Source organism: Fukomys damarensis, unplaced genomic scaffold, assembly GCF_012274545.1.
Source record: "Fukomys damarensis isolate Sample0158 unplaced genomic scaffold, DMR_v1.0_HiC HiC_scaffold_4, whole genome shotgun sequence".
NCBI lineage: Eukaryota > Metazoa > Chordata > Mammalia > Rodentia > Bathyergidae > Fukomys > Fukomys damarensis.
Genome location: NW_022900916.1, coordinates 11992895 through 12013584, shown reverse-complemented (window position 1 = coordinate 12013584; position 20690 = coordinate 11992895). Strand labels below are relative to the sequence as shown.

Sequence of the window (20690 nt, the reverse complement as noted above, 5' to 3'; positions counted from 1 at the left end):
AAAAAAAAAAAAAAAAAAAAAAAAAAAACCAACTCTACTGGTGTATGTGGCAAGGGAAAATGTAAATATATCCTCTACTTACTAATAGTCATTTCAGTCCAATGGCGTTAAACATTTCAATCAAGATCTCTAATACTTGGAAGGAATAAATATGAATGTCATGAACTGATGCACTCCATTTATTTGAATTAGCTTTTTTTTGTAAAACTGTTATTCTATTCTGAATAAAATGTATAGAATTGAAAATGGGACTTGCATTTATGCCCACTTTCCTACACACTCATTCTCTCAGAGGATTTTATTTCCCCCAAATGACACTGGAACAATATTCAGAGATAAATACCAAACTCCTTTTCATAACTTATGAGTATTTTTGCTATAAAATCTGCTGCTTATTTTTAAGACTAGTAATCAGGTTCTTTTTTTTTAGCAATCAGGTTCTTTCTGTTTTAATATAAAATATTAGATTGTCTCACATTATTTCTGTTCATATATGTTGTTCTTCAGAGGGATTATATTAAGGGAGTTTGGCCCTACCTTTTAAAATAAGAAATAACATGTATCAGCTAGAGCCATTTCTATTAAGGAATGTCTCATTAAAAAGTAGGTTTTGGGAAAAAAATGAGAATCAAGACTTGTCATGTAGAGGTACAAGATCCCAACAATGAATGTAACTGTACTGTATCCCTAAAATGTACCAATAAACTCAATTAAAGCTGAATAAAAAAAAAAAAAAAAAAAAGGATTTAAGAAGTCAACAAAGGGCTTCAAGATTACACATAAATACAAGATTTGTTAAAATTATGTTATTAAGGAAAATCATATAATCTATTTTTCTGCAGATCCTAAAGAATAAAAAGAAACTTTTCTGTGGGAAGGACCACCCCAGACATTTCTTTTGATGTATACAATTGCAAGGCTCCACCCTGAGATTTCTACAAACTTCCGCAATAATTATATATATATATATGTATAATCACAAAGTCGAAGTTCTCTGCTCCAATGTTAGCAATGTAATACACTCCAGCTTTCCCACCTGCATACAGACTTTCGACTTTGTAACCTGACAGCCAATGACACAAGCAGGGTTTTTTGTTACAATAGCAACATTTGGTGGTTCTTCTCTTCCAGTGATTGAACATCATACAGGCAACAGGTCAGGAGATGTAGGGATGCTGAACGTGGTTCCTTTCTAGGAAGACTAACAGAGTTTGGCAGTGAGGAAAATGCCCAGGCAGCAGGAAATCACACTCATCCTAGGAATCATGTGAAAGAGCAACATAAACTCAGTCAGCAGACCAGTGGGGGGGGGGTAGAAAGAAGTGATATACTTTGTGACAATACCTGGTTGTGCTTTTGAGTCTGGTGTTTTAAAAAAGTGTAAGTTGTCTTAGATATTTTACATATGGAAAAACCTCATTCCGCATCATGTTGGGTAAGTCATTCTAACTTCTTTTACTTGCTGCACTCATTGTTCAAGATATGACCAAAGCAAAAGTCTGCAAAACAGCACCTCTTCTACCTCTTATATATCGCAAAGGAATTTAACAGTGTGCATCAAGATCTGTCCTAAACCTGGTATTCCCAGCCCTCCGTTGTTGAACTTGTATATTAAGAAAATAATCTTAGCTATGAGAGGAAAGCTGTATGGATAATTCATTGCAGTACTTTTATATTAAAAATATAAATACATTTCTAAAAACCACTGAAATATATAGCATGATACTACCATCTGAGTTCTTGGTTGCAAATGGTGTAAAGAAATAGTAGCTTATTAAACAAGAGAGGAAGTTATTGAAAGGAGATCGACAGCACACAAAATCACGGGAATGGCTGGAGAAAACTGTGCCCCGCAGTGACTCTCGGGTTAGGGCAGCAGTGGGGCTCCTCTGAACATTTCCATACCCCAGCTGGGTCTGCGCTTTGTGTCCACGTCTTCAGATCCACACCCCCTATACAAGCATCAAACAGACTGAGCCTCTTCATGTGCTGTGGCTGCCGGGAAGCAGAGACGGATCTTACCCCTCTGAGCTTTGGTAGCATCTGTGAACAGGGTAGGGTAGGGGGAGTTTTGCCTCCATTTGTCTTTGAAATCCTCCAAGGCAAGTAGGATTTGATGCCAGGCATTAAAAAATTCACAACTTTCCACCAGAGTCTGTCTCTTTGATTTCCAGATAGTACCACACGTTCTTCATCACATTTCCCCTTTTAACATAAAACTATGCTGAGTGAGAGAGTGCCCGGTATAAACTGAGGCCCACTGCATGAGAAATCTGCACGTGAACTATTTCACATAGTATGCCAACTCTAGCAGATATTTAACAAGAATAGCTAACAAAAAATGAAATAAATCCTCCCACTAAACAAAATCACCCATCCAAATGTATGCACTGCCACCCCACCTTCCAGGAAAGCCAGCAGAGGGTCTCGCCCCTCCCTGCCTGCACCCAGCCCCAGCGCTGTGGTCTCCAGCTGAACTCTGTTCCTCTGTGCTTCTGGTGTGCCTCTCTGGATATAAGGCAGTGTATCATCAGAATCACTAAGCCAACCACCAACAAACACCGGGACCTATAGGACAGCGAGGGAGGAAAAGGAGATAAAAACAAATATAACTAAAAATAAAAACATATTGAAAAGAGCATATTGAGTATCTTAGTCACTGGACATAATACTCGACCCCCACAGCTCAAGAGAGGAGAGCTTTATTTTGGTTGGCAGGCTCCAAAGCAGAATAGCATGGTAGAAGGGCATGGTGGAAGTAAGGTGCCCACGTCATGGCAGCCAGGAAGCAGAGAGAGAAGGCGCCAGTAGGAGAACATAGCCTTCTAGGTCATGCCCCTTGTGAGCCATGTCCAAGCAGGCTCCACCTCCTAGCAGCAAGTCAGCTATACCTCTGTAATCCAATGACCTTCCACACACCTGGGAATCTGGAGGGCATTCTAGGTCTAAACCGTGACAGTGAGGAAGAGAGGTGGAGGCCACAGACTTTGTTCCTATTCCTTCTCGAGAGCCACTTCTGGGAAGTAGGATCTGCTTTCTTTACCTCTCATTCTGTGCTCCTCTTGCCTTTACCAGGTCCCATGACCCAAACCTTCTTTCCTGAGGATTCTGAGCCTTTCATGCTTGCAGAAGAGTGCTCTGATGTTATGCTTTGCCTCAGATGCGACAGTGATGCCCCTGAGTTCCTGCAGCTGTTTCCATTCAAGATCCAGGACCAATCACCCCAGCGAGCATTAAAATACCCTCTTTCTTCTCGCCTGTTTATCCTGTAAAATGTGAAGCCCGAAACAGCCGAATCTTGGTATGTGTTTCAATTCAATGGAAGGAGTGTTCTGCCGTCTAGTAAAAACATATTTCCTTACGGACCAGAGCCCAGAGTCACAGGCACAGAAGAACATCTTTGCTGCTAAGTCACTTGGATATCAGTGGAGCAGTGTCACGTGTGTTTCCACTCGTGGTTTCAGATCCAAGTATTTTGCCTACTGGATGCTCCATCAGCTTTCACTGTAGAAGGCACAGATCTACCTCCCAAGAAAGAGGATTTGATGCGAGTAGCCGACAAGAAACAAAACAAAACAAAATTACGAGTGTAAAGTATGTTAAAGCACCTCAGTGGAGTGAGGCCCATGTATTAAAGGTTGGTCCCAGCCTATGGTGCTATCAGGAGCTGGTGGTGCCTTTAGGAGGCGGGGCCTACTGTGAGGAAGTGAGGTCACTGGGGTCAAGCCCTGGAAGGGGATATTGGGATAGGCCACCTTTCTGGTTTTCTTTTCACTTCCTGGCCGCCAGGAGGTGATCAGGCTTCCTGGGCCACTAGCTCTATGTTGTACAAAGCAAAGGGTCAAACTGCTATGAGCTGAAACCAGGTGAAACTGAGCCAAAATAAAGGTTTCCTCATTTTAAGTTTATTATCAGAGTAACAGAAAGCTAACACCACTCCTCTACATGGCAAATAATCAACAATATGATGAAAAGCTGCGTGTGGTGGCACAGGCCTATAATCCCAGCACTCGGGAGGCTGAGGCAGGAAGATTGCTGTGAGTTCAAGACCAGCTTGGGCTACACAGTGAGTTCCAGGTCAGTCTCAACTACGTAGTGAGACCCTGTCCCAAAAAACAAACAAACAAACACAATATAATGAAAAGATACAATTGAATTCTTCTATGAAATATTGAAATGCATCAGCATGCATACATTTCCTGGACCTGTGGTGTAATTGCCCTAGTACTTACTTAAATTTGACTTGGCTGAAAACCACACGTACCCAGCACTGGAAGGTCTGGTAAGTTTGTGAGGGACCAATACAGAAGTCTATGCTGCAGGGGATGGAACAGGGCCAGGAGTAACAGACCCAAGGTGTGAAATGAATGGTGGCCAGAACTGTGGCCACCAAGACTGGCAAACGACTGTAACGGGGCAGCAGGTAGGATCTATGACAGCGGGTGTTGATGGTGGAGTGAGAGGACAGCCAGAGAATGAAGGAGCTGTGGATAAAGGCTGGGCCAGGAAGTGCGGGAAGCCCTGTGAGCAGAGGGCCGGGGAAGCGCTTGGAACCCAGGTTGTCTCATCAGAAAATCAGCAGAGACACCGGGAAACACGCTGATCATGAGGCAGCCGGGGTGCTCCAGGAAGCAAAGTCCTATCTTTGCTAGATTTCAAACCAGGGCCAGCGAAGCGGGGGCTCGGCACCAGGTGAGAACAATTGAGCAAATTAGGCACCATGGTCCAAAATGACAGAAATCCAAAAGCAGATCCTGGCAAGGGCCTGTGAGCCTGAGGGGACACGGGCTGCGAACTGCTGTCCCGAACCATCCTCCCCTTCTTCTTTTGGCAACAGAAGTCTCCTGGTCTTAACTCAGCACATAGTGCCTCGCTAGGGAGGCTGAATTTCCAACTCCCTTGCAATCCAATGTGACCAAGTGGCTAAATTCTGACCAACAGGACATAAGCGTGAGCGCCATGAGCAATGTCCAGGGACAGCCTTTCAGGGGGCTGTTTGCCCTCTGTGGCTGGCAGAACAAGAGCTCCCACAGATGTCCACGCACGGGTCTCCAGACCCTGTGGACGTGTTGAGTTACGTGGCAAGGAGGATTGAAGTCACAGGTGGAGGAGGTAGCAGCTCCCCGGAGGTGAGATCAGCGCACACTCACAGCGCTGGGCCCAGTTCAGATGGAAGCAGGAGGCCAGCGGGTGTGAGTCAGAAAAGGCCGCATGAGGAGGACTTGGGCTGACGCTGCTGCTTCAGAGAAGGACAAAGGAGCCCCTAGAAACTGGAGAACCCCATGAAGGGCTCCCCACACCCCAAGCTTTCAGAATGGACAGAGCCATGCCTTGACACCAGCCTGGTGATATCCATGTTGAATTTCTGCAGAACTGTAAGTTATTTTTGTGACATTTCAAGCCCCTCATTTGTTACAGCGGCCATAGGAAATCAATACCTCCCTGTTTGTTTCATTTCCTCCTCAGTTGACTGGGAATATGGTTCACTATAATCACCCATGAGGACCACACCAGTGACATTAGAAGGAATTTAGGGCCTTGGTTTTCAGTGCCAGGGAGGGGCCTAGCGGGAGAGACGGGATGCAGCTGGGACCCTTTAGTGCGGGGCTGTTTACGAAGGTGTGGGCAGAGTGGTGGAGAGGCGTACAGTCTGTGCCACAGTGACAGTGGGAATGTTAGACTGTGTGGGAGGGCTGCTTTACAGGAGCTGTGATCTTTGGTCAAGAGACACGGCTGGCTGTGACACCAACAAGTCCCCTTGGGACCAGGTGTTCTACCGTCACTCTGCTCCCTGTACAATCTCTCGCTGGTTGATGTCCCCACGCCGCCTTCTGAGGTGGAGAGCAGGGGACAGATAGAGGTAGAGAGGCACAAGGACCTGTGGGTTACACTGTGCGTGCCTGGCTCCTTGGACGACCTGCAGGCTTAACGCTGTACCTGAAAGAAAATCTGACTTCTCGTTAAGTCAGTGATTTCTATTTTTCCTACAGCAGCTGCATCAACATGCTATGCCCATTAGTACCCGGGGACCCTAGGGAACCCCAAATCCTTTCCAGTCCACTACAACAGTCCTCTCTTTCCTACAGCATGGAGACAGGGACCAAGGGCCAGGTGATAAGGGTAAATCCTGGTTTGTCCCCTGCATGACCTTAGGTAATTCACTCTCTCCCTGAAGCCAGATCTTCATCTCCTTCAGCTGTAAGATGCTAGGAAATACACCTCATCTGTTTCCAGGATTACTGAGCTAATTCACATGAAAGGCTTTGAGCGAGTGAGGTGCTCCAGACACCCTTCATGTGGTCATTATGTCACCGTGTGAGCTGCACGTGTGTTCCTCTCTGGGCCGCTGACCCTGTGGCTCTACCTGCCTTGCCATCCTGGCTGCTATCTGTCCCCCAAAGCCACCCTTTCCTTACAAAAGGCCCTGAAGGCTTCTCTGGCCTAACCCAAGCCCCTCTCTCAGAAGTTCTGAGTGGTCAGTTGGCTGATGAGCCTTATCTGTCTAAGCAGAGATTAAGTCCCCAAAAACACAGCATGCATGGAGACGTGGCCTAGCTGGTGTGGGGCACTCTTGATAAGCACCGCCCCCAGTGGACACAAGCCAGGCAGTCCTCAGACCATCACTGAGCTAAAATGGTCTCAACGGTGGTATAAAACCAGCTCACCATAGGGTTCAACCCCTCTGAAAATATGAGAACAATCCCTCTTTCTCTCAGAGAAAGAGAGAGGGAGGGAGGGAAAAAGAAGCAGTCAAATGGTAATGGAATCTACACTTAAGATTTAAAAAGTCTTTTTCTTATCCTCCTCTCAATAATTACCATGTCCTGTAGCTTCATTAAAAATCCTTTCCTCCCTTCTGGAAGCTCTTTCCCCCCAGTACCACCCAAAGCTCAGGCAGCTCCTCCTTCTCTTGCCCCATTTTCCTCTCTGATCTAGCCTCTTCCCTGTGCCTGAGGCCTTTCTCCCCTGCCCTGTGGTTTTTGTGGTGGGGGAGGGTTTTTTGTTTTTTTTTGAGACAGGGTCTCTCTGTGTCACTCAGGCTGGCCTTGTACTCATATGCAGTCCAAGATGACACTGCAATCCTCCTGTCTCTGAGTCCTGCCACGTGAGTTGGCATTGACCAGACTGTTGCCGTTTTCCAAGTCACTTGGCCATGAATTAGGCCGAGTTGCTCCCCACTGCGGGTGGAGGGGTCCCATCTCGGGGATCAGCTGCGCTTGCCAAGTAGAGCTCATGGAGCCAAAGGGAGAGGAGTCCTTTCCTTTCCATCCTGTTAGACTTTGTCCAGAAAACTGATTGAATTAAAAACTAAAGGACACCTTTGAAAACACTTATAAATATAAAGGCTTAGATTAGCATATAAAGCTTCATGTAAAATGTGGACCCACTTAACATGCAGGCTTCTCAGTCCATCACCATTAAGCAAACCAGTTAGATCGCCCCTCCTGTGTGCACAGGCCACACACCCCTTTCTTCCTCCCTGCAAAGCAAGCTTGCGTAGAAAACACACCCCTTTTTCATTCACTTTACGCTGATGACCAGAATTCTTTCCAGGCCCTAATACAGGTGCTTTCCGGCAGTGGAGAATCTAAATGCTGTGGTGCCCAAAGCATTTCAGCCCAGGCACTTTTCATCATAAGCTCTGAGGCTTTCAGCCTTCAACAGAAGACCACCTCCCGTCTGCTCCTTGATGTTTCCCACCCACTTCCCTCTGCTGCTTCTCTGTCTTTGTAAGGCAGCAAGAAGAAAAAGCAATTTTCTTTTCTTCCCACAACATAAAGTAGTGCAAGAAGAACTTCTCCTTTTGACTCTTACTCATCGGTGGCACCTCACGCTTCTCACACACAGTCTGTGCTTTTTAGCAGTCAAGTTCTAGGACTGGGCAGTACCTGACACAGCTCCCCATGCATTGTGGTTTGCCTGAGGCAAACACGAAAGGCTAAGGCAGGGTGGGAGGACGGTGGCTGCATTTATCCCACACTCATAGGTGGCAACCAGTAAAGTGTGGGATCCATGTTGTACTACAGAGTCCGCCCCAGGCATCCCGACCCGGCACCAGGACGTTGTCTCACCTTATAGTATGTTACTTCTTACAGCAAAGGCTTTGACCAACTTGGCCCACAAAATATCCCGTGTGTGTGTGTGTGTGTGTGTGTTGGGAACTTTGAAATCTATATTAGCTGAAGATTTACCCCTGATGGAAAAATATCTAAAATAACAGCAAACCCAGTAATGAATGTAACTGTACTGGATACCTAGAATGTACCAATAAGCTCAATAAAAAGAAGAAAAATAAAATGACAGCAAAGTTCTAAATGCAGTCAAGCAGACTTTTAGACACACTAGGTGCAGCATTAGTTTCCACATGTGATATTATTTTTTTTTTACTTTACTTTTCCATCTAACCCAGGAAACAGGTCTAAGAAACACCAAAATGCAAGAGATCTGAAGGATTTTCTAGACCTATCCCCTTGTTCCGTGATGATTACTGAGGTTAAATTAGCCAGGGCCACAGAGCTCTTAGGAAGAAATGCCAATGCAGATATGAGAGAAGTCTGATCCACTGTGACGTTCCTTCCACTGAAGCCTTTCTTTCAAAACAATAGCTTTCAACTGGTCTTAAACAACTAAATGAGCCATCAAATTAGGCACATGCTTCCTTAAAACAGAAATGGCCGGTGCTATAAGTTGAATATTTTGAACAAATATTTTGATTAATTTTTTAGGAAAAAATTTCTATTTAAAAGAAACATTAGATTTCCTTTTCCTTAAAATGGCCACTATATAAAAAGAATAGCCTTCTTCCCATAATACCCTGCTTCTCACCTAAAAATATGGCCTCTCCCAGTAAGCCTTCTTCTTCCCATCATGCCTCTTCCCACCAAGAAAGAAGCCCCTCCTGGTGATGTCACAAGTTCCCCTAATCTCTAGCCACTACATCACTCAATCCCACCCCAGCTCCGATAAGCCCCACCCCAGTCCCATAAGAAGTGCTCCCTGTCTCAGCCATATTGCTCTCTGTCCTTTGATCGGAGATGGCCCAGCAGATTGTCCCTACAATAAAGGTTTGTAGTGGTTCTGTCTTTTGTCTTGGTTTTCAGCTTTTTTTACCTGATAATACCTATGACAAACCAAAAACTAGCTAACCAAATAGAAACACTTTCTATTTGAGATGTTATGGAACAAAAATTCATGCTGTTTTGAGTCTGGTATACCTTTCGAGAGCTAAGCAAACATGCAGTTGTAGTTATTTAAGTATATTCAGTTGAGTTAAGAGTCTTTAAAAGTTTCCATGTTTTAAAAAATAGGAGTACTTGTAAAAAAGTTTAGATTTTAAGCTTTATGCTACAAAATGTACTCAACAAAATTTATTTGATTATGTAGGAAAACAATATATTTACTAAAACTGCTTGATTGGGAGCATTCTATAAGATACACAACCAAATTTTAGGACATGAATAATGTCCAATCCAAGTGATTACTCTGAGGGAGTTATCTAAGCTAACTCAACTTTCTCCTGCATCTCAGTTTACTGAGCTAATTAAAGGAATGATGTTACTGTGGACTTTCTAGAAGGGATTAGAAATGCAAGTTCCATGGAGCTTGTAAATCTAACAACAAAACCAATGTTTGAGAATTCCAGAGACTCCATACTATGGGAAAAAGCTCAGCATTTGGGAAAGCTGTGTAAACATTCCGTATCTAAAGATAAACACTTGGGATCTTTAAGACATTCAGGTTGAGCATTGTGTTGGTCTTACTGCTTATGACTCATTTAGCAAAGACAAAATATGAATGGAAAAGGTCAAATATTCAGGAAAAAGAGCACAATTGCTCTCACTTGGAAACAGGAAATCTAACATTTTATGGACAAAAAAGTCAATCTCTTTAGATAATAATAGATAAGAATTTTTTTCAGTGCCTGGGATTGAACCCAGGGCCTCCTGCATGCTAAGCAGGCTACCACTGAGCTACACTCTCAGCCCCAGATATGTTTTAAATGATAACCATTTCCTTTTTTAAAATTTCAGTTTTATTCTTCACTCACGATATTGCCACCAAATATATGCTCATCCCTAGATTGTCTCCTGAAAAGCTCTCAAGGTGAGGGTGTAACTGCCTCGGATCTGAACACAGCGTACCATACTTTGAAATATAAGAGCAAAGAAAGTAGTTCACAAGGTAACCATGGCTGTTACCCCATCCAAGCCCACACAGACCACAGCGTTCCTACTCAACTCTAACAAACTTGGGTTTCTCTAAAGTGCCATCGTGTTTCGAAGGAACATCAGCAAGCTTGATTTATTGTTCTCAGGCTTAGCTGCTAGAAACAGACTCTCTCCTCAGGGCTGTGAGCTTTGCTCAGTATCACCACTGTAGGCTGTAGACTCCGGTCAAGTGAACCTCACATGTAAGCATAAATGATCATTTTTTGAGAACGTACTTCAGGGAGCGCTCTTCATTTTGAAGTAATGCTCTGAATGCTCAGTGTTGAAAAGTCATAAAATAAGGTGAAAAACTACTATTTTAAACTATATTGATAATTCCTTTGTGATTCTCTTTTTAATCCTCAAGAATTATAGGTATGTGGGCTGGGGATTTAGCTCCGTAGTTCTGCCGACTGCCTCGCAAGCACATGTAACAAAAAAAAAAAAAAAAAAAGAAAGAAAGAAAGAAAGAAAGAAATAGGCCCATCTTTTCAGGTGTTTGCTTGGTATTCCATTACATGAGTCTCAAGCAGTCATTTTTATTAATCCCTAGTGATGGTCATTTTGGATTATTTCCAATTTTTCTGTAATAAAACAATATTGTAAACATCTTTAGATACAAATGTTGGTACATTTTCCCAATCAGACTCAAAATTATGCGTATTTAAAATTAATACATATTTCATATTGCCCTCTGGAGGCACAGTTTTATCTTCTCAGTAATTATGCCAGTTTCCTCACGAGCCTCCTTACGGCTGAGGCAACTAAGACTTGGGGACAGTGACTCGCCATTGCGTGGTCACCACTTGCATTTCCAACTTGACTGTGTCCCTTCTTGGTATCGTCATGTAGGTCATATTCTCTCCTTACAGAGCGGGATCGCCACTGAACAATTATTCCCTTATGTATTAATACTTCTTGTGTCTAAATCACAGCACATTTCTCTTTTTCCCTTGTGTTTCTCACTGCATCGAAGGTGGTATATGCTTTTTATAGCACTATTATGTATTGCCATGACTCATTCTGGCCAGAGACTCATCTGTGAACGGTTTCTCCCCAGAATCAGTGAGCTCAGCCGCAGACATTTACTCCTGGTTCCTGTATGCTCTCAAATGTCTGGTGAGCACCTGCCAGATGGCCGCTCTGAACTCAGTGTGGAGACATGAAGATGCTCTGACACTTTCCACTTGGCACATGAGAAAGCCGTGTTTGTACACTGGCATTTATTTTGCAGATACTGCACACCTAGAGTGTTATCTGTGTGTGCCGGTGCCAAGGTCAGCAGTGAGCAGGAGAGCTGATGCGCCTGCTTCTGGAATATATGTTCCAGAACAATCTAGAAAGCCCTCTCTGTTTGGCCTATGTCCAACTATTGCAACTGGGCCTCGGGTTGAAAGGCTCTACATGTGAAGAGCCATCAGAACTGTGCTGTAAGGGGAAGTGAGCTTGGCAGAGGAGGAGGAGGAGGCATCGTCCCAGACAGAAGGAGCTGTGGGAGCCAAACCCAGGGTTTGAGCTTTGCAAATGGCGAGCATGTTGAGGCTAGAACTGGGGGTGCGGGTCTGACAGGTTGGGAATGCAGAGACCACAGTGAGATCCACGGGGGCCAGATACAGCCTGTAGATGGCGCAGCCCCCGGACTTTGTGCCTGTCTCACAGGTAAGGAAACTGAGGCACAGACTTACCATGGCCCCAGTGTAAGAGTTTGTCATGTTGTTCATTAAATCCTTCGATGGCTGATGACTCAATTCCATAGGCCTCTGAATTTTGACTTCAAAGAAAGAACACAGACTTAGTCAACTTTTACAGCCCACTTTTCAAATTATAACAAACACTTTGTACTCCAAAACAATTTTTTGCTTAGATTTTTCTTTTCATTTATACCAGTATAAACATTCTTGTTTACAAAAACATACAAGTAAAGCCAGAATCCCCTCTAACTCTAAACCCAGCCACAAGACCTATATCTTCTCCTTAGAGTACCTACCTTTATAGTGCCTCCTTTGAGAACTGTCACTACTTCTGTTTATATAAATATGTTTATTTATAGAAATAGAAAATTATGCTTTGGGGGCTGTAGTATAACTCAACAGTAAAGCACTTGCCTAACATGTTTGGTCCCCAACACTGACCAAGAGTTTTTCCATCACCTTATCAACTCTTGTTTATTTTACCAGTAGCAGAATAGCACATTATTTAAAACCATCCATGCTGCTGTGCAGAGCTGTGCAGAGCCAGCTGTGGCTGGCACATTATTGATGTCCTGAAAAATGCTTGCTAAAGAATGCGAGCTATGTTGCCCATCAGGGGTAAGGTGCTTGGTGGGTAGGTAGGCGGGGCTCCAAAGTTGAAGGCCAGCCAAACAGTGGTTACTCTCACGGCCTGGATTAGAGTCCTCCGGGTGGATGGATGGCTGGACTGTCGGCCCATGTGCCCTGATTTCCAAATAGGACCACTGAGAAACCATCTAGTCCCAGATCCTCCCTAGAAGGGACACTAATATCAGTGCTTTATGAACCATGCCAAAGACAGCAAACACATCATTGGAGCTGGGGAGCCCCGGCCTTCATAAATCTGATCAGCAGCCTTGGCAGCAGCAAGCACAGCAACCATGATGAAATTTAAAAAAAAAAAAAAAAAGCCTCTCTTTCCTGAGGAGCAGGCCTGTTGTTTTAGGTGAGCTGCACTTGCAGAGGGAATTGGTCTAGAAGGCTAAGGTCACTGTGGTTGGAAGAAGGAGGCAAGACAGTGGCCTTTCCAGAGAGGAGACGGCTTTGGCTGGCATTTCTGATACTTCTACAACGCGCTCAGAGTGAAGATCCTGTTTTCCCAGGGTATGGATGCCGTGTTGGGAATTAGAACAGTGGCAGCGTTTAACTTGCTAATTAAACCCAGTCTCCTAGATCACCCTAGGTAATAATTAACAACCCAGAACTGCAAGATAGTCTAATCTACTCTTGCCACAAACCTATTACTTTGAGCCTCTGGTACAAAGACGGGGCCTGCACCTTAACAGGTTTAAAATACAGGTTTGATAAGAAGCACTTTCCACTCCATATGCATTTCCTAAATCCTTGCTTGGTAGAAAACCTGACCTTGACCTTTCAAATAGAGAATGACAGACTCTGGATATAAAAGCAAAGTAAAGGAAGCCTTAAAAATCTGGAATATGGCTAGACATGGTGGGGCACACTTGTAATCCTAGCACTTTGGGAGGCTGAGACAGGAGGACTGCAAGTGTGAACCCAGCCTGGGCAACTTAGCTATTTAGTAAGACCCTGTCTCAAAAATTTTTAAAAATGGGCTGGAGATACAGCCCAGTGCAAACGTCCTGGGTTGAATCCACTGTAACAAACAAAATGCTTGAAATATTGAAAACAGAAGAAAGTCTTTTCCCCCTCTCTGGCTTTTAGTGAACTTTAGCATCCTTGCAAAAATTGACAAAAGCAAGCACTGTTAACTGAGGTAAAAAATTTCAAAGATCTTTAAAAGAATACTTTAAGTGGATTATTTTAAGAGATTAGCAGTTTTATTTAAGATAGTTTTTTTCCCCTAAAAAAAGTATCATCCATTGAATGCTAGCTGCCTTCTGAACCTGATAGGGGTGTTTTGTTTTGTTTTACTTTGTTTTTGTTTTTGTTTTAGTACTGGAGATCAAACTCAGGACCTTGCACTTGCAAGGTAAGTTCAGTGCCACTGAGTGAAAACTCCTAGCCCTGCCATGGGTGTTTTTCACGTACATATCATAATTCACCCGTGAGATGAGGTAGATGGTAGAATAATCAGGCTGGGTTTGTCGGTTAGTATTCGCCTCAAGTTGTTTAGCTGACTACATTTAAGTTAATCTGGCAACAGTTTCCTTGAATCTTCCTACAGCTCTCTCTCCAGCCCTCTTTGAGATGTCAGGCCCTCCTGTACTAGGTTTGTAAAGAGCCATGTGAGTAAGGAGGTGCATAAGTCCACAAACGAAGCATATAAGCAGGAATGCCCCACTGAGTGTTTCTGAGGCATTCCTGTTAAATACAGAGCAGCAGCTGAGAGGAGGATGGGACTTTGTGGGCACAGATGAGGAGTCGGGGGCCCCCCTCTATCCGCTTCTTGGGAAACGAAATGCAGTGGGAGGACCGTCCTGCAAAAAGCCCTAGAGTTCCAGCGAGGCCTTGTTAGGCCTTGTTAGTGCCGCTCAAAGCACTCAGGCACAGGCCTGGGCCCTCTCGTGGGTGACACTTCTTCTGAGATACTAATAGAGGTGATCGTTTTTTAAGACCGTGCTGCTAAAGATCTGCCAGCACTGTGAACTATGTTATGTTGTAGGGGTTTGTGTGTGTGTGTGTGTGTGTGTGTGTGTGTGTGTGTGTGTGTGTGTGTGATGCCTCTCAAATCATAGCTAAAAACAGAAAAGGCTTATATCTTTCATGCCACATTTCCAGAAAAACTTTATCGGCCAAGGTCACATGGCTTCAAACATGGCTGGACCGAGACCCATTAAGGTGGTCCTCAAGGATCCATGATTCTGCCACTCTTTTGCGTTGGCTTCAGTTCCAAGCAGCCTCCTGTTATCCAAACAACAGCCATAGACCTACAAGTACAGAGGAAGAGAGGTTTTTTGTTTTCCCAGAATTCCCACAAAAATCCCAGAGTCACCCTAATGGGGAAGTTTGAGCTTCATATCCAACTCTGAGCTAATCAGTAGAAAGAGAAGCCGGGAGCTCATGGAGGGCCCAGTCCTCACTGGGCTGAAAGTGCTGGTGGACCTATCCCTCAAGGAAAAGCCAACGAATGTCCTGGGGGAGGAGAAGGGACATAGTGCAAGCCCCAGCAGCAGTTTCTCTCCCAGTCCAAGACTTCAGATGCCACAAGCCCTGACTGACTCAGGCCCAGTGATTTCCATATTATGCATAAGGAAAATAACCTGTGTGGTCCTTTTCAGTTATTTTAAAAGGTTTGTTAATCTAGAAACTGCAACTTTGTGGAAATGAAAGTTTAGCAAAATATAGTCTTTGACCTCAAAGAGTTCCTAGGGGCAAGGACATTTAACACAAAACTCCAAGTCACTGTAGTATAAAAGTACTCTGTGACATTTGTCCAGAGTTTCACAGGTCCTGGAACTTACTCTTTCCTCCTAAACTTGTAACAGCTCCAGAAATCAAGGAAGCTGCATGAATATGCAAGAATATTTCACAAGAATTTGTTCATAGAGAAGTTTGGAAGTATTCCTAAAACAAAGTAGTGTTGTAGTTTTATTTTCCTCTTTGAGGAGAAAGAAATTTATATTAGCAAGAAAGTGGACATGTGGAAACCTAAGGAGGTTTTTGTGTGTGTGTAAAATCAATTCTGAATCACAAAGTACATTTCAGGCTAATTTTCAAAACCGCAAAAATTGAATAATTTTCATGAGTATGAGTTTATAAAAATAGGTTTTAGGAGCTAAAAGACCAGAGTCTAGAATATTATATCCTTATTGTTCTGATGTCAATCAGAAACGAGACACGAACATGGGAATTGAAGACTGAAAATCAAGGTGAGCTTGAAGTGGTTCTTGGTGGGTTTTTTCCAAATGTGAATAAGAAATGGCCCAGGGAGGGTGGGGATTGGCCAGTGCCTGCCTCACAAGGAAGGACCCCGGTTGGATCCCTGGTACCAAAAACAAACAAACAAACAAACAAAAAGAAATGCCCCAGGGAGATAGCTGGCCCACATTCTCTGAGACACAACAGCCAACGTTTGCAATCCCATCTGCCACTCAGAATACCACAGAAGTCTCCAGAAAAGATGGCCTCGTGTGGAAGCAGAAAGTGCCAGGTTCACAAAAACGAAGGACACGGGATGGGGCAGCTGTGGTCAGGCACAGCAAGGCCCAGGCAGGCTCGACAACAAAAAGCTCATTCCTCCTAAATGTACTTTTTGTTGCTGTGGGTTTGTTTTGACTATTGTCATTATTTTGGTGGTTATTTCTATCTTTCTACTTCAGCCTCCCAGCGTGCTAGGATCACAGGTATGTACCACTACACCCAGCTATCCTCTGGAACATCTTCAGAAATCCAAGGAAGTCATAGGAAATATAAAGACAAGAAGGAGTGGTGCAGGTGTGAAATTTGAAGTATTCCTAAAGTGGTCATATTTCTTTTTCTGTTTGACTAGAAAGAAATTTATATTTAAGTGAGATAGTAGGCATTTTTTAAAGCAGACATTTAAGAGTTTTAAAACATAGAAAATAGCCTTGATTTACTTCGATTTGGGAATGATTTATTGAGCACCTATAATGTGCCTCATGGTATGTCAGGTGAGGCCAAGGCAACTTGAATTCTCATAGGACAGTATTTGTCTCACTGTCTCCTGGAGGAGCTGAGGATGTAACCAGAGCATTATGTTACCTCCTCTGTAGCAGGCTTTTCCTAGGTGCTGGTAGAGAGAGGCTCACATGAAAAGCCATGTTTGAAGAGAGCCTACAAAGATGGTAGCGGTTCGCAAGCCTGACAAAGTCACGGAGGGCCCATGCAGCAGAGAGAAGAAAGTCATGAAGTATATACAAAGAAGGCACAAACCAGAGAATAACTGGATCAAGGCCGTGCCCTGAACGCTCCTTCTGGGGGGATCTGGCAGCACAGCAGGGTCCAGAAGTAACAGCAGCAGCTGCAGCCAGAGGCTCCTGTGGGCCTTCAGATGGGGCTGCGGCAGAGTGGGCACAGGGGCGAGGCTGCAGCGAGAGGACAATGGGAGGGAAAGATGAGTCTGTGACTCCCAGCTGGCTGGCTCCGCAGGCGTGTGATGTGTACAGAGGCACTCTGGAGGGTCTGCGCTAAGTTTTAAGGTCTGTCGTCATAGCATTAATGATTCAGGACTCCACATTTGTGCCCAGCAAATCACATGGCTAATCTTGTCCCCCGGGTTTCCGTCTGGAGTTAGGGGTAGTCCCAGATGCCAGTGACTGAACAGAAGAGCTCTTTGCTCTTGGTCGGCTGGGTGGAGAGAGGAGCTCAGCTCTGCACGAACTCCATGTACCTAGGTGATATCAAAGCAGAGAAAAGCAACAGCCTGCTACAAACTGGAGGCCCGTGCTGAGTGCTGTGACGATAGATGCAGCAGGCAGGTGTGAGGTGAGTTGGTGGAGGCCCTGCATGTGGATAAGCTTGAACAAAGGTGGGAAAGAGCTGGGAATGGTGGCACACATCTGTAATCCAAGCACATCGGAGGGTCGTCGTGAGTTTGAGGCCAGCCTGAACCACACGGCAAGATCCTGTCTCCAGACCTCCTCCCCAAAAGGGGGAGAGAGACACCCTCTGTGAACACCAGTGTTTAAGGGACCCAGAATAATGAGAAACGGAAACAGAGGAGCCAAAGGGAGGGAAAATGGGAGTCCTGTCCTGAGAAAGTCTGCAGAAGGAGGAAGTGATGCCAGCAGCACAGGCCAAAAAGATCAACCCAGACCACAGTGGCGAAATGTGTGTGGCATTCAAATTCAGGGACAGGCGCTTACCTTCAGCAATGGCAGAGGCAATGCCAGGCTGAGTGCTGCACCGGCAGGAAGGAGGGTCCCAGAGCCAGGCTATGCAGTCAAAGGGAGGAAGGGAGTGTGGGTGTGCAGGATAAAGGCGGGCCTTTTTTCCTGTTAGGATGGAAGGAAGTTGAGCAAGTTTGTGCACAAGAGCACTGATCTTTGAAGATGGCGAGGGGTGCACATTTGTGGAAGAAAGGTGAAGGTGGTATTGGAGGTGGATGGATGGGTCAAAAAGCAATACCACCATGCCATCGTCTCTGTGCGCACCACAGACCTTTCTTTCTTGAGAGTACTGGGGATTGAACTCAGGGGCTTCCCACTGAGCTCTCTCCCTAGCCCTTTTTACATTTTGAGACAGGGTCTCACTAAGTCACTAAATTGCCCAGGCTGGGCTCAAACTTGTGATCCTCCTGCCTCAGCCCCCCAGATTCTAAGGTGACAGGCGTTCAACCAAGCCCAGCAACGCCTTTGAGCAAATCCTCTCATTTTCCTCCATGTTAAATTTACTGTGTGAGGTGATCAGGAGCAGCGGGTTCTAAAGGGCTTGGAAGGCGATTTTTACTTCACAGGGAAGTGGGCACTGACGGAGGGGGTAGGGGATGGGATGAGGGGCTCAGTGTCAGGTAGAGAAAGAGCAGAACAGTGCTTGCTGTCTGTGTGGATGGGAACTGTAATAGGAAACTTCAGTCCAGGGCATGAAAGCTGAACAAGCAGTAAGGGGTTTGTCTTTTAATATTCTCCTCTTGATCTCTGCAGACCCTCACGGCAACGTGGCTTTTCCCCCGGATTTTTGGGTCCAAGAGTCCCAAGCACCAGAAAGGCAAGATGTTCCCGGGCTACAGCAAGGCCAAGTGCTGATTTGGTTTATAATTAATGTCTCCCTCGGCTAGGGGAAGTTTATAAATTTACTCTGCAGCTTACTCTCTGCTCTAAGGATTAAGCTTCCCGGGTCCCTATTTTATTGCAGCTTAGTTAAAAGCTGACCAACTAGCCCCTTGATCCCTTCTCTGAGATGACCAGAAACCAAAATTTCCTCACGCCCAGCACGCCTATCCACAGCAGGAATGAAGAAATCTCCAATTTGGGCTCTATTTCTAAGCTTGGCACACGGGCGGGATCCCAAGATTGTTTCCCTTTCCCACCCCAGGAGTTGCCTTTACCCACCCTTCAACCAGTCCAGCCCGGCACTGCGCTTAGACACCCTCGGTTAGGGCCCTCTCGGGTCTCCAGTCTGCACGTGCCCTGTTCCTCTCCTGACTCGCCTTCACATTGTGTTTTGTGCACATTACGGAGCAGTGTGTCTCTTGAAAGATCTGCAGCTTGGTCGCTGTGTCAACCCTTCCTCGCTAGATGGGCAGAGTCCTGAAAGACATCTGAGAAATTACGTCACTTCAAGCCATTGTCTGGATTCAGAAAGAAGTAGGTTTAAAAGGAAACCCAGCCTTAGATGGCTACTTCCGAGCTCTGCCCACCTGGCTAGCAGGGCCCGAGGCGCGTCCCTGCAGAGAGAGCGCAGTACAGAAGGCGCACTGAACAGCGGGGTCCCCTCCTCGTCGCCCTAGCCCAAGCCCCAGATTTCTAGTGGGGGCAGGGAGTGGGTAGGGGGAGTTCACTCTCTTCTTCAGAACAAAACCGACTGGTCTACCTTCTTTTTTCCATGGGATTGACCGCCTTCCTTCCCCCGGCCTAGGTGAGTTCGTAGCCCCAGGCACCTTTCAGTGACTCACCCCTTACATATGTAAATGTTCGAGTCCGCGGTAGGTCCGCCAGCCCCTGGGGCTGCGGAGCCGAACACCCACCTTGGAGGCCAGCCCGGGTGCATCCTGGCCTGGCCGCAGGGCTCCCTCGCGCACCCAGGGGCTGCCCGGCCACCCTAGGCCAAATCCGGCAGCCTCCTCAGGCGCTGCCTTAAAACAAAAGAGACGTGGTGGGGGGAGGGGGGGGGGGTGGACCTCGCCCCCACCCGGCCCTCCTCCCTGCCGCCCGCCCCCGGGCCCCTGCTCCCCGTGTGCGCATGAGCAGAGGCGCCTCCCTCCTTTCCTCCCAGGGCTAAACTTTCTAATTCCCTTCTTTGGGCTCGGGGCTGCCAGGAGCCGAGAGAGCGCTCGCGGCGCCGGGTGAGAACAAAGTGGCTGCGCGATTTTCCCCCTTCCCCGGCCGGCCCCCGCTTCCGTGGGAGCGGCAGGAAATGGAAGGGCCCCTCTGCTCTCTCTCTGAACATTTGCCTTTTCCCCCTCCACCTCTGCAGAAAGACGGGAAGAAAAGGCAGGCGGTTCGGCGACGTGCGTGCGTCTCCCGGGCTGCGGGACTGGCCATGGGGCGGCTCCAGGTGCTGGTCTTCGGTGTCCTAGGTAAAGCCGAGCAGGCGGTGGGGGAAGAAAACCCCGAAGCCCCGTGTGTCCCCGCTTCGGAGAGAGCCTGGGGACCTGGAGAGGGGCTGGTTGGGACGGACGCCCCTGGGATCCAGCGCCAACGCCCCGGACTCGGTTTGGTGGCTGGGGACGAGCGAGCGGACCGCATCCAGCTCCGCTTCGGGCTGGGCTCCAGCCGGTTCCCGCCGAGTTTGCCCACCGCACAAGACGGCTCCCCGGGTGGCGAGGCTCGCCGTTGAGGGTCCCCTAAGAAGCCACTGCCCTGGAAAGTGCCCGGGTCGAGCCCAGGCTCCGTCCTGGCAACAGATTGGGGCCATGTGGTTTTAATTAACCATTGCCGTTTGTCTCCGGGTGGCACCAGTTTGGCTGGGGTGCGTTTCTAGAATGAGAAGCGTTGGAGCCACCCCGGGGCTGTAGGCGCTGACCGTCCGCCCCTTGCTTGGCGAGGCGGCAGTTATCACAAGCCGGGGCGCCGCCTCTAAATCCTGGGTGACCCTGGCGCGTGCCCGCGCGCACGCTCCCGCTCCCCAAGCTCGCAGATTTCACGCGCACTCATGCCAAGGATGCCCGCTGGCTCGTGCGCGCGGGCGCACGCGTGGGTGGGCAGCGTGG

At 46.5% G+C, this 20690-nt stretch overlaps 1 protein-coding gene across 1 annotated transcript in view; it reads left to right on the top strand.

The window, feature by feature from the left end:
* Positions 1-19983: 19983 nt before the first annotated feature.
* Positions 19984-20690, top strand: part of Lamb1 (laminin subunit beta 1) — a 69404-nt gene continuing 68697 nt past the window's right edge. Inside the window, exon 1 of the mRNA XM_033756803.1 lies at positions 19984-20057. Within this exon, the coding sequence (XP_033612694.1) occupies positions 20021-20057 (37 nt within the window). The 5' untranslated portion in view covers positions 19984-20020. The remainder of the gene's footprint in view (positions 20058-20690) is intronic.